Source organism: Poecilia mexicana, unplaced genomic scaffold (assembly GCF_051168715.1).
Source record: "Poecilia mexicana isolate PSO_F unplaced genomic scaffold, ASM5116871v1 scaffold_4, whole genome shotgun sequence".
Lineage (NCBI taxonomy): Eukaryota > Metazoa > Chordata > Actinopteri > Cyprinodontiformes > Poeciliidae > Poecilia > Poecilia mexicana.
Window position 1 is genome coordinate 7,630,951 of NW_028263373.1, and position 12,358 is coordinate 7,643,308.

At 40.2% G+C, this 12,358-nt stretch overlaps 1 protein-coding gene across 1 annotated transcript; it reads right to left on the reverse strand.

Moving 5' to 3' along the window:
* Positions 1-244: 244 nt before the first annotated feature.
* On the reverse strand, positions 245-11,301 carry chaf1a (chromatin assembly factor 1, subunit A (p150)). Its single transcript, XM_014986980.2, has 16 exons — positions 10,954-11,301; positions 9,876-9,920; positions 8,227-8,858; positions 7,825-7,893; positions 6,796-7,040; positions 6,636-6,717; positions 6,493-6,561; positions 6,168-6,385; positions 4,207-4,375; positions 4,050-4,130; positions 3,506-3,607; positions 3,033-3,282; positions 2,255-2,420; positions 1,845-2,166; positions 1,667-1,748; positions 245-929 (listed from the first exon to the last, which is right to left on the reverse strand). Exons 1-16 carry the CDS (start codon positions 11,015-11,017, stop codon positions 844-846), a joined length of 2,682 nt encoding a protein of 893 aa, XP_014842466.2. The 5' UTR covers positions 11,018-11,301; the 3' UTR covers positions 245-843.
* Between the last annotated feature and the right edge of the window lie 1,057 nt (positions 11,302-12,358).

Sequence of the window (12,358 nt, forward strand, 5' to 3'; positions counted from 1 at the left end):
GCAACCGAACTTGATTGACAGCGCCAAGACACTCCTCTCTGAGGGAGCTGTGTATTTTTGCAAATTGCAGTATGACCCTTTTTTCCCCCACACAGATTATGTCTTGGCATCAGGACATAAAAGTTTTAACAAATATAATAAAACATTGTTTATGAAAGCTACATACTGTAGTTTTCAATTTTAGACAGAACTTATCATTTAGTAAATTCAACAAAAGAAAATTGGCACACAATAGGAAAAGATATATATAAAAGGTGCAGTAATTTTATTTATGTTTAATGAATTTATCCTGTTCAAGTATTCTTGAGAAAATACAGAAAATACATATATTTATAAAACACCAACACTGTAACTAACTGTACACACACAGACCTCTCTACCCTTCCAATGAAGGCAGCATGAATGAAACCAGTAAGATCACAATGTACAGATGAACTCGGAGCCTCGTTTTCCAGCACTAACTTCTGATAAATTATGTACAATTGGACCAAAAGCAAAACAAAAACAAACAAGACAAAACAGGTTTGTGGTTTCAAAAACCGTGATTATTTGTGTTCTTAACGCTTCTTTTAACATTTATTTCTGCCCTTGTTCCACCTCGGCCCAGGCATTAGTAATAAGACTCTGATAAGTTGCTTTGATTCTTTTCACAATCCTCAACTTTTACTCTCTAAACATCTGCGACACCTTGTTGGGAAACAGGAGAGGCGAACTTCAAAAACACCCAGCCTGGCTTCTGCTGGCTTTGACGGGTCACACGGCTCGAACACTCGAGTCCCCTTTGGATGCAGAATAATGAGTCATGGAGGGAGAGCTAAAGAGGAAGCGCGGCCTGTGATTGGCTCAGGCTGAGGAGAGCGCGGCGGTTTCAGACGCGTCGACTTCCATTGAACAGTCTTCCTCTCTGGAGGGCTTCTCTTTCTTGGGAGCTGCAAAGTCAGATCAAGTTTGGTGTAACTGGAAAACGTATAAAACTGAAGCGCTCACAGGTGTTCCTACTAGGGCACGGTGACAAGATCTTTCATTCTTTTTCAAACCAGATCTAGTTTTGATTTCTTTTTCCCTATTTTTTTTTCTTAAAGAGAAATGACAAATATTTTTCAAAAAGTGACTATTTTGTCATCCCTTCCACTCGCTGTGAGAAAGACTTTTTGTTTAATTACAAAGAATGTAGTCATAATAATAGAATAGAGATGCAATATTACCAGAAAATGTCTTAAAATGGAGAAAATTGACTTAATGAGAAAAAAGCTTCAGGTTCCTTCTTTGAAACAGACAAAGTTGTTTGCTCAAATATTTAAACTACTGATAACACTTTTAAAATCAGCATCAAATTATACAGTTTTATCTGTAAACTTAAACCAAAAGAATAACTTCACAACATTCCTGATGTTAATTATTTTTTGTGTTGGGAGTTCTCATTAAATGAATACTTTATTCTTTTATTTAGACTGTTCTTGTAATTAAAAATAAATAAATAAAAACTCAGCTTGACTCTAATATTGTGTCAGAGTTGACCTGAATTCAAAATGTATTTAAATAGAAGCTTTAAAATACGCTTGTCAAACAAGATGGCCGCCTTGGGACACCCAAGGAGGCCATTGGTGGAAAAATCCTGATTTTCAAAACAATTGAAACATATTCCTGCTCCTCTCAGGTAACTCACCGCTCTGTGTGGAGATGACACAATCTTCGTCATAGTCATCCTCAGTGTCAGCCTGGAAACCGTCCGTCTCCGCCGCTTCGGCCTGAGAGAGAACAATGAAGCCACATTAACAGATTGTTTTCCCATCAGGGGGAAGAAAAAACGTGCGGCGGGAGCTTTTCGCTTTTCGGAGGCGTGCCTGCTCAGGATCGTTGCATCTCTTCATGAACTTGGTGATGGACATGCTGCCGGCGCTCCTCCTCTTGCTGGAGGCCGACTGGGCGGTGGAGGCAGCTTGGGGCGTGGTCGGAGAGTTTCCCTGGGATCCCGTGGCCGCCGGGGGCTCTTCGCGGGACTCGTCCCGGGCTCCGGTGGTGAGGTAGGTCCACTTGCAGGGCACTGGGAGAGCGTCCTGGCCGAAGCGGGCCAGGACGTCGGCGTGCACGTACCAGCAGCAGCGCTTGAAGGAGGAGCGCTTCTCGTAGACGGCGTTGCTCTTGATGAGGCGCCGCAGCTGTATCCTGAGAGAGAAGAAAGACGGAAACGTCAACAAGAACGACTACCGGTAAAGCGCCGACGTTTAAAATGCAGTTCAACGCTGCTCTTCACCTGGACGGGACGTTTTCTGGAGGGCTCGGAGGACTGGGCAGCTTAGATGGCGACGACGAGGAGGAAGAGGAAGAGCTCTGCTGGCGATAAAACTCCTGGAACTCGGAGATGATGACTTTGACGCTGTTGGGGTTTCCGTGCAGCAGGGGGAGCAGCTGACCTAGCACTGAGAGAGGATTCACCTGAATGTTACGAAGCTCGTATCACAAAAACACTTCAAGGAACAGTTCACTAAATAATAGCCTGACTTATAACAGTCACCAAGCGGTCGATGCAAAAATGTAAAATGTTTGTGAAATATGTTTAATAGATTAAAAAAAAAGATTTGGTGGCTAACAATTGTCATTACGAGGAGCCGTGTTTGCATAAGACGGGTTTATATTTCAGCTTATTGGAGGCATATCTGTCCAAAGTAACTATTTGAAATCAGTGTAAAAATATTTATATAGATTTAAATTTTGCTGCGGTATTTTTAAGACTTTCGGCCAATTCAGCTGAGCCATCAGCACAAGAAACATTAGATAAATAACTAAGGATTGATTGATACAACTGATACAGCTGCAGCTTCCTTGTTGGCTTTTGTTGATGATTTCACTCCAATTATAACGTTCCAGTTGTGCAGCTAAAGCTCTATACACTCAGGCTATTTGAACATAGTCATTCTTTTCTTCACAATAATTGTTTTGAAAAGGTTTGAGCTGAACGAGGAAGGAAATCAAACACGTTTGAACGTTTGTGGCCGATTTCACGTCGAAAGGAAAATGCGTTTTAAACTTACGCTGCTCCTCTCTCTGCCCCTTCTGCAGCAGCTCTGCAGGCGTGGGGCTGTTGTCCACAGTGGGCAAAGGGTCAATCAGACACACGGCGTAAGGCTGGAAGGCCTCCTGACCGGCTCCATCTTCGTCCCACACGCAGCCTCTGACCACGGCCTCCAGCACCTTCATCTTCTTCTTGCTGGACATCAGCTCGTCCCACTCTCTGGCTTTCAGCGTCTGACGCAGCTTTTGCTTCTCCAGGTCGCCGCCGTCCTGCGAAGGTGTACGTTTTTTTTGTTTTTTTTTACTAGTGACTTAAAGACACCTAGAAAATGTCAAGTTTCTACATTTTTCATTTCCTATTTAAAGCGTTTCTTGTCTTTGAATTAAAACATAAACTGGAACGTGTTTGACAAATAGACTAGTGACTCCTTTAAATTAAATCACTGACAAACTCCCCACTTTCACTTAAAGTAAGCAAAAGATTTAATCATACCTCCTCCTCCAGAGCACCTTCATCGTCTGAGAGGTAGCCATGAGGAACGAAAAAGCCGTCGTCATCGTCGTCGTCATCCTCCCCACCTTCCTCTTCCTCCTCCTGTAAATCAGTTAAGCAGTTGTGAAATTATTTGAAAAAATAAACATTTTCCCCACGTGAAGCTCTCTGAAATATACTCTACGCTGCGATCGGTAGTCACTCAGAATGCAAGCGTTAATTTAAACACTAATGATGCGTGAAACACATAATTTACATCCAAGAGAAAACTTTGAATGATATGCAGTGGAAAAAACTTTAAACACGCTAAAGCCTTCACCACGGATACATCTGCACAGAAACAGCTGGAAATCATTTATTTAGGCTTTCAGGCTTTTTACATAAGCTCCATTCACAGGATGATCATGTAATTATGCAAAAAGCAGGCTGACTTCTGATCAACAAACTGCAAATTTGAAACGTTTTTCTTTCCAGGAACTCATAAATTGTGATTTAACTTTTAAAACAAAATGTGGAACAACAAAAGCTACTCCTGTCCACTTACCCCTTCACTATGAGACAAAGACTCTCCGGGTTCCTCTTCCTCCCATTCTTCGTCACTGTCCACCTCGTAGTCCAATAAATCCTGCGGTGGAAGAAAACAGCCGTCACGACTTCTTGTTGAATTCAAATAACTAATTGTTTCTGGAAACCAGTTTCACCTTGTCCTGCCTGAGGGGGCAGCGGGCAGAGATGTGCGAGCTCTTCTTCCTCCAGGTGCCCCAGTACGCTGGACGGTAGTTCTCGTGGAACTGCAGCAGCTTCATCGGTCCGTAGCGTCTGCGGTCCGGAGTGTCGTCCGGTTTGGACGGGTCCAACACTATGCAGTCCCTGAAGGAGCAGAGCGAGGAGAAAACACTGGTTTTCCTGACGTCTTTCACTCTGAACAGTCAAATGTGTTTTTTTTTTCTAATCCTCCTTTAAATCTAACTTTTCCTTAAATAAAGTTGGATCATCAAATTGCCAAAGTGAAGTCAGGGTGGAGACATTATTCTGAAGCCAGATAAATTACAATCCACGTTTCTTCTTTAAGTTGCGTAGATTCTATAAAAATGTTTTACCAAAAGAATCTAATAAGCACTTCTGACCCTTAAAATCTGTCCATCTTAAAAACAGCCTTTCCATCAGCAGAAAACTACAATTCCCTCAACTTCTCACTCATTAAAGCATTAAAATCTGGATTTGAAAAATAAAAATAATCATCTTCTGAAAAGAGGAATACGAGATTAAAAGTACGAAATTATAATGTACAATTATATTTTATATCGAAAAGACAGATACGAGGCTCACTCTACTGCTAATGTTAGCACACCTGATTCTAATTATTGAATTCAACTCCAGCAGAAACTTATTAATTAACCTTTAAACTGAATCAGGTGTGCTGCAGCAGAAGACATCTGAAACGAAAACAAAATGTTGAGCAACACGTGTTTGGGTCAGCAGATCAGGACAGTGATCAAAAAAATATAAGATTGAATCATATTTTCAAGCATCTCCTGTAAACCAGCAGTGGACAATGATCATTTTATCAGCTCTGCTAACTCACAACGCAGCCGGTAATAACGCAACATCAGCATTTTTGAAGTCAAATACTTTTGTAAATGTATCATTTTTAATTTCGTAAACTTTTTTTTTTTTTTTGGAACGACAGCAGATTCCCTCCAAATGAAACTTGGAAGATTAAACGCTCCAGATCAAATAAGTCTCTTTAGAAATGTTTAATAGTATGTGCATAGTTAATGGACGTAAACGGGGTTTGGACGACTCGTAAAGTTTAGATTCGAATCACAGCAGGAGAAGCGTGATGAGCAGCTAAAGTTAACACACACACACCCACACCGACAGAAACGAGCTTCCTTTTAAGGCCCTGAATGCCCTCAGTGATGTCAGACGCCGTTTTCTCATGACAACTTTAAAACTCTTCATTAATGAATTCACTTTGTGTCGGCATCCGCTCATGTGGAGGTTTTACGCGGCCCATCGTGTCACTTCTGCTCATTTTAATCACATTTCATGAGTAGAAAATGTTGATTCCTGAATAAACTAGATGTGAACTCAAATCCTGATAAACGTTCCATTATTATAATTTAAATGAAGGGCTAAGGATCACACTCATAACTTCAATTTGCTTGTTTGTATTTCTTACAGAGTCTCAAATATTTTTTTTTAACTTTATAAACAATAAGCGGCTTCATTTAATATTTTTGCAATAGTTGAGGTTTTGTCAATGCAGTCTAGGGTTCAAACAAATAATCTAGTGATTCAATTCACTCAATTTTTTTTTTATAAAAAGGTTCCTTAGAAACTTTTTTTTTTTAATTGCCATTTGTTTTTACTCATCAGTTCTGGGCAGTATGACCTTTGGTTATGTGAGCTTATTTGAAAAAGCAACAGATTATTTAGTCAGCAGAGCAAGAGACGCAGCAATGATGACACTAAAAAATAAAGAAGAAAACACCAAAAAAGAACTTTAACTAGAAAAGGTCCTACAACCACAAAGTCCTGGTATCTACTCTGTCAGAGCGTCTGATTCTTAAGCTACAGATCAAACCCTCGGGATGTAAATGGGTGAATCCGCCCTCATCGTTTTCTGGACCAGGTCACCGAGCGTCTCCGTTCTCACCCGAGCGCGTCCGCCTGTCTGCGTTCGGTGCGTCCCGACCGTCTGGGTTTTTGTCCGATCCAGTCTTTCAGTGCGTTGAGGTTTTCGGCAGGTTTTAGCAAACACCGGTCCAGCTCCTCCAGAACCGAGTCGTCACACTGAACCCGACACAGAGGCGCCAGAGACATGTTCTCTTTAATTTCAAACGGAGCGAACTTCCCACACGCAGCTGCGAGAGTCTGAGGAGACGAGAGGGACGGAAAGCACTTAGAAACAAATTCAGAGTCCAAGAGGGTAATGATGATGAACATGAGACTCTAAACTGTAATAAAGGTGACCTACTGACCTTTGGGGCCTGCTGGACTTTGGGTTTCTGTAGAAACCGAGTAATTTCTGCTTTCTCAGCTTTTAGGCGCTGGAACCAGAAAGAAAACAGTCAAACATTAAATATTAACCAACTTCATCACATTCGTTTCTACAAAGACCTACATCTTTCTCTTCTTTCAACCGTTTCTCTTCTTCCTTCATTCGCTTTTCCTCTTCCTTCTTCCGTTTCTCCTCCAGCTTTGCCCTGAGGAAGATAAACAACATGAAATTTGTGAAAAACAACAACAAAACAAAAAAAACCCTAACATGTCTTTATATTTACTCAAGCTTAGACTTCCGCAGCTCCTCTTTTGCTTTTAGCCTCTCTGCCTTTTCCTTCTCTTCCTTCTCCTTTTTTTCTCGTTTTTCCCGCTCCTCCTTTTCCTTCTTCTCCCGTTTTTCCCTTTCTTTCTCCTCTTTGAGCTTGCGAGCCTCTTCTTTCTTCTTTTCCTTTGCAGCTTTGGCTTCTTCCTTCTGCCGTTCCTTCTCCTGCCGCAGCCGTAACCGCTCTTCTTGCTCCTGTAAACTCTGCAATCAGACATATTCAGTTAACCTAAGGATTAATTCAGGGGGTGAAAGAGACAGTGAAACTGAGAGTTGAGGAACATTTATAGAAAATCTTAAAGCAGAGTTTCTAAAGTTGCTTCCTCCTTGAAATCACCAACTTTTACAGATTTCTCAACCTATTTTTACCATATACAAACATACAATTCCAATAAATTATTAGTTTTTTAAAACAATGATCAAGTATCATCCTGAAAAACCTCCAGTTATGAACAAAACAAGGGTCCCATCTGCAGCTGCTGTTTTTCTAACAGCACCAACAAAAGACATATTGTATCTATTGTCACTTTTGATAGATAGATCAAAATGTCTTAGCAAATATCGCAAAATATACAGAATTGCATACAATCTCCAATGCATTAGTGTGTGCAATAGGGCGCACGGATTAAATATTTGCTAGGATATGACATTTTATTTTATGCATTTTAATTTTTGGTAATGTGATTGCAATTAAATGTTTTACTGAAGTTGTTCAACATCAGCTGTAAGTCAGCATGGCCGCCATATTCTTACTCACCAGTTTATTTGACTAATTTAATTTTGTAAATGTGGGCATTTACTTTGTAGGGAGTGGAAAATAGGCGATAAAGTCTAGAAAAGCTAAAGTTTTTCCATATTTATCCAGACCTGGAAAACATCAAAGACAAAAAATATCGTACTTCTTCCAGACTTTCAGGCTACATGTGATCCCTGTTAACCTGAAATGCTAAACCGCCTTGCAGCAGGAGCTGAACTTTACGAAGTCTACCTTTAAAGAGCGCCTCTTGATCTTTTTCTCCTCTGCTGGTATCTTAGGGGTGGTGGGGGTCTTTGGGTCCTGCAACGGGAAAATAAAAATGTGTATGGGGTGTTTTACTGGCAAAAATCAAAGCTGAATGAATTCTAGCAAGAACAATAATGGCAAATAAAGAAAATTTAGGCACTGTGCTCTTTTTTAAAAGGGGTTTTTGGTTATTATTTTTAGACTTATTTTTCAAAATGTAGAAAGTAAATTAATATTTAAATACATTTTGGTGATGCCAAAATCATTTCTTAAAAAATATGGAAAATGGCAAACTACACGTCTATTGAGTCTGATTTTTTTTTTTTTTTTTTATCAACAATTACACAGTAGAAAACTGGGATAATCTGCTGCCATGCTGGTTCGTACTTTAGGTGTAGTGGTTGGCGTCGAGTCGCCGGTCTTGGCGTTTTCTGGTGAGCTCTCGGACATGGAGCTGGCCGATGACGGCGACTGTGTCGACTTATTTCCCAACTCATTTTGCTCCTCTGGCTCGCTGTCTGAATCCTGAGTAGTAGTATCCAGCTGGGAGACAGATGTGGCGAGATCTTCCTCCTCTTCTTCTTCTTCTTCCGCCTCTTCGTCAGTAATTAAGACGAAGTCTGCAGTCTGTGTTTCAGGAGTGTCAGTAACGTTCTTGTGTTTCCCAGCAGCCTCTGTTCTGTCTTTGCGCCGCTGCTTGGTTTTCGCTGCGGGACGAGAAGCGGCCGGCGCAGGGGAGCCGTGGCGCTTTGCGGGGGACGATTTGTCGTCGTCGGTCAGGTCAATGACCGCTTTACTGTCCGAGGACGCAGAGGAAGTGGGGCACCTGCGTCTCAGGAAGCCGTCCAGCGGGCCGCGGCCGTTGACCAGAGGCGGGCCGCTGCGTTCGGAGAGAGGAGACGACTCGTTCTCGTTCTGCGTGTCTGGGTCTGCGGGTCCGGGGCAGGAATGGGTGCAGGGACGCTTCGGCGGCTGGTTTTCTTTAGGTTCGGCATTCAGGCGCTTGAACGGGAGACGAGCTGGAAACAAGAGAAAAGAAAAGAAGAAGCAAAACAAGAAGACGGTTACAAATAAATTATACTGTCAATAATTCACTGTTAATAATCTGCAGTTGGCTCACTAAATGAATATGCTCAGCTTTGCATCAATTACAGCAACCTTTCTTTTTTTAGTAGAAATGCAGAGTGCCTGTTTTCACTGATAATTTTTTCCAGTAATGAAAAGAAAAAAAATATATATTATATATATATATAAACATCTGTGTCTTATTTTTTACAGGACAAAGTTAGTTGAATTTTTAGTTAAAGTTTTTAGTAAATTTTAGTGTTTCTGATCAAACTGATTTATTATTATTAAACCAAGATAACCTGAGCAAATACATAAATTGATCAACTAATTATTTATTTTAAGTAAAAAGTAAAAATCAAGTGTTTGTGATGACTGGAAATTGGATTTAGATCTGGACTTTAACTAGGCCAAACCCAAAACCTCTCTTCTGAGTTTTTAAAACTTCAAGCTGATTGGTGTCGGTGGCTTTTGGTGCCTAAATTTATTTAAACCCAGGAATGATGTGTTGTTCTGTCAAGATCATTTTAGTCAATCCTTAGCTGTCAGACGGTCTTATTAAAATGACTTCATTTTTCCTAAAGGCCTAACTTGGATTCCTGATTTTGGACTGAACATGTTTGTCTTTTCTTTTTACAGGACAAAGTTAGTTTTAGTAGCTTTTTCCCCTGAACAAATGATATATTAATTCAGAAACTACACTATTATTTACCCAATTGATCTTGGTATAATATTACAATATTTTGATGATGTGAAAACATTGTATCCTGGCATAAAAAAGGCAGCAGAAGCCATGGGTAGGAAATGAAATACTTTTACACAGAACTGTATTTGTAAGATTATTTTTGGTTGTTATTACTGCAATGGAATACAAATCTATCTGACAACTTTTTTGAAAAGCTTTTCAATTTTGGTCTTCATGTTCGAGGATGCATGATGAATAAATGCAAACAACCCCATGTCACTTTTACCTTGAATAAGTTTCTTGTTGGCATTACTTGATTTGCAATCCATGCCTGAAAGAAAACAGCAGATTAGAGATTAATTGATGACATGATAAGCTAAGACTACACAGGTTGTTACAGTGAACTGATAAACATGTCACATTCAAGCAAATGCCACCAAACAATGGTTTCCAACAACTTAATCATTTGTCTGTTTACAGTAGACGTGCATCCATGATTAAACACTTTCTAGAAATGTAAGTGTTGAATGTGACGCTGCATTCATAAATCCTAACCCTGTGCTCAGAGTGCAATATGAGGCTGGATGTAGTGGCCGTGTTTGGCTCGCTCTCCCGCCAACCTGTGTCTCAGTCGGGCTACGGAGGCCCAACCTGATCCAGGCTGCAGAGTGAGCAGCACCTCGGGGTTGCCAGGTAATGTCTGACTATCCTTCAGACAACTGGAAGCTTTGGAAAACCCACTCTGAACATCTGTAGCGCGCTGTGGTGTAACAGTCCGTAAAACGGACATACGAGAAAGCAAAAACAAGAAGTGAGCTTTGACAGCCCACTTCGGAGAGCAGCTTTGATCTTACGTACTAGCTTTGAGCCTGCCAACCATGCTACACGACTAGCTTTGCATGCTACTTTAATGACACTAGCCAGACACTGTGCTACGCAACAACAGACTTAGCCATCATTGCTATTTATGTAAAACATCTTCAATAGAAACTGTTGACAAGACAAAGGCACGGCGTGGCGCCACTTAAATGTCTCCTATAAGACAAATAAGGTTAAAAAAACATATTAGTATTATGTTAACAATCATGTAGAGGGAAGCTGCTTTCAAGACAGCAGCAACAGATTTATGACCCAAACAAGAGCTTGTTCATGAAATGATACAAGTACAGTAAATACATTTGAGCATACCCGATACTGGTAACGCTGACAAAGTTACCACAGTGCAGCAGAAGCTGGAAATATTACACCTGTAGTCCCTTTATTTAATCGATAAATTACAATTTTGAAAAAGTGACTCGCTCGTGGCACAATAGATAACATTTCTGCATGATTTAAGTGTTTAAGCTTTCAAGACAAAGTATTACCTTTTCTGTGGGGAGTCGATACTGCCAAATGTCCGTCCGCAGATGAACTTTCCGACGCCAACATCCCAACTACTGACCCGGGGCCTCTTTCGTTCTCAATGTTCTGCAGTTAAACAACTTTGACACACCGACAAGAGCAGCGTTAACGCCAAAAAGCCCCCCCACTGGTTAGTAAATATCAAGTTCTTATTTACACGTCATACGATCTTAATTTATTTCACATAAGCATAACTAAAAGTCTTTCCGCATCTCCTGCGTTCTCCCTCTGTTCACCCCGCCGCTTGCCTCGCGCTCCCGAGTCGGAATTGGCGGGAGTCGGGTCCGTCCATCAATAAGCTTCGCTGATTGGTCGAAATCAATTCTTGGCTCTTCCAGGGTACGTTGGATTTGTGCACCTGCTTTGCCCACTTACTCCAGCGTTCTCTCGAAAACTTTAAAATCTTGACATGTAGATGAGGATACGCTCAAAGTTTTGTGGATTTCAAGATGTCTTATTAAGATAATAAGGGCTGATCTCTTAAAGTCAATAGAGGTGAATCAGAAAATGTAAATTATGTGTACGCTATCCGCATAGTACTGAACGCTCCTTGCCAGCAACCAAAACATGTCACATAATTTTTTTTCACAGGAAGCGCGTTCCGGCTGATGTTTCGAGTTATGTGATTGGCCACAGAGCTTGACTTTATCAATAAAGTCAAACTTTATTGCAGAAGAAGAACGATCGTCGTGTCCGCCATACTGTGTGTGGCAAAATTTGCTTTAAATGCTAATAAAAGTGTGAAAAACATGTCAGAACAAAAGAAACAGAACAAGTGCAATTAAGCTAAACCAATTTAGATTGAGACTTTTATATGACAGTACAAGCAATGATAATTTTTGAGAACGATTTTAACATCTGAAGATCAAACTAACCTAAATTAAGCTTTCTTTAATCTATTTTTTGAAACTATGCCAAATATACCAAAACTATACCAAAGTTGAATTTAATTTTAATTGCAATAATTTAAGAATTTTATTTCAGCTACCTTTTCAAAACATTAAACAGAACATTATAAATGACATGAAAATTAACAAAATTCAACAAATGCTTAAAGGTAATTCCCAGTATTATTTATTTTTTAGTGGTTTAATTAATGAAAGTCTTGCTTAATGTTAAACAGAACAGCCTGGTACTTCTAAACCCTCACAATATCACAATACCACTCGGGCAAGCGCAATTCCAATATGTTGAGAATGACCGTATGTTAGCAGAAATGCTAGTCAATATGGCGGCGATTTGACCATGGACAGAGTGTGAGACAAATGATAAATTTTGTTAGTAAATTGAAACGTATTCTAAGTAAGGACATGTATGAAAGCGAGATGAATAAAGATATGTGTGATATTAATCTAAGATTATAATTCT

Bases quoted from the DNA above. Each gene is read 5' to 3' on its own strand.
- chaf1a (XM_014986980.2), bottom strand. From the start codon at position 11,017: ATGTTGGCGTCGGAAAGTTCATCTGCGGACGGACATTTGGCAGTATCG. The intron at 6,718-6,795 runs GTAAATATAAAG...TATCTTCCTCAG, and splicing joins CTGCGGAAGTCTAAGCTTGA to GGCAAAGCTGGAGGAGAAAC. The intron at 4,376-6,167 runs GTGAGAACGGAG...CTGCTCCTTCAG, and splicing joins AGACAGGCGGACGCGCTCGG to GGACTGCATAGTGTTGGACC.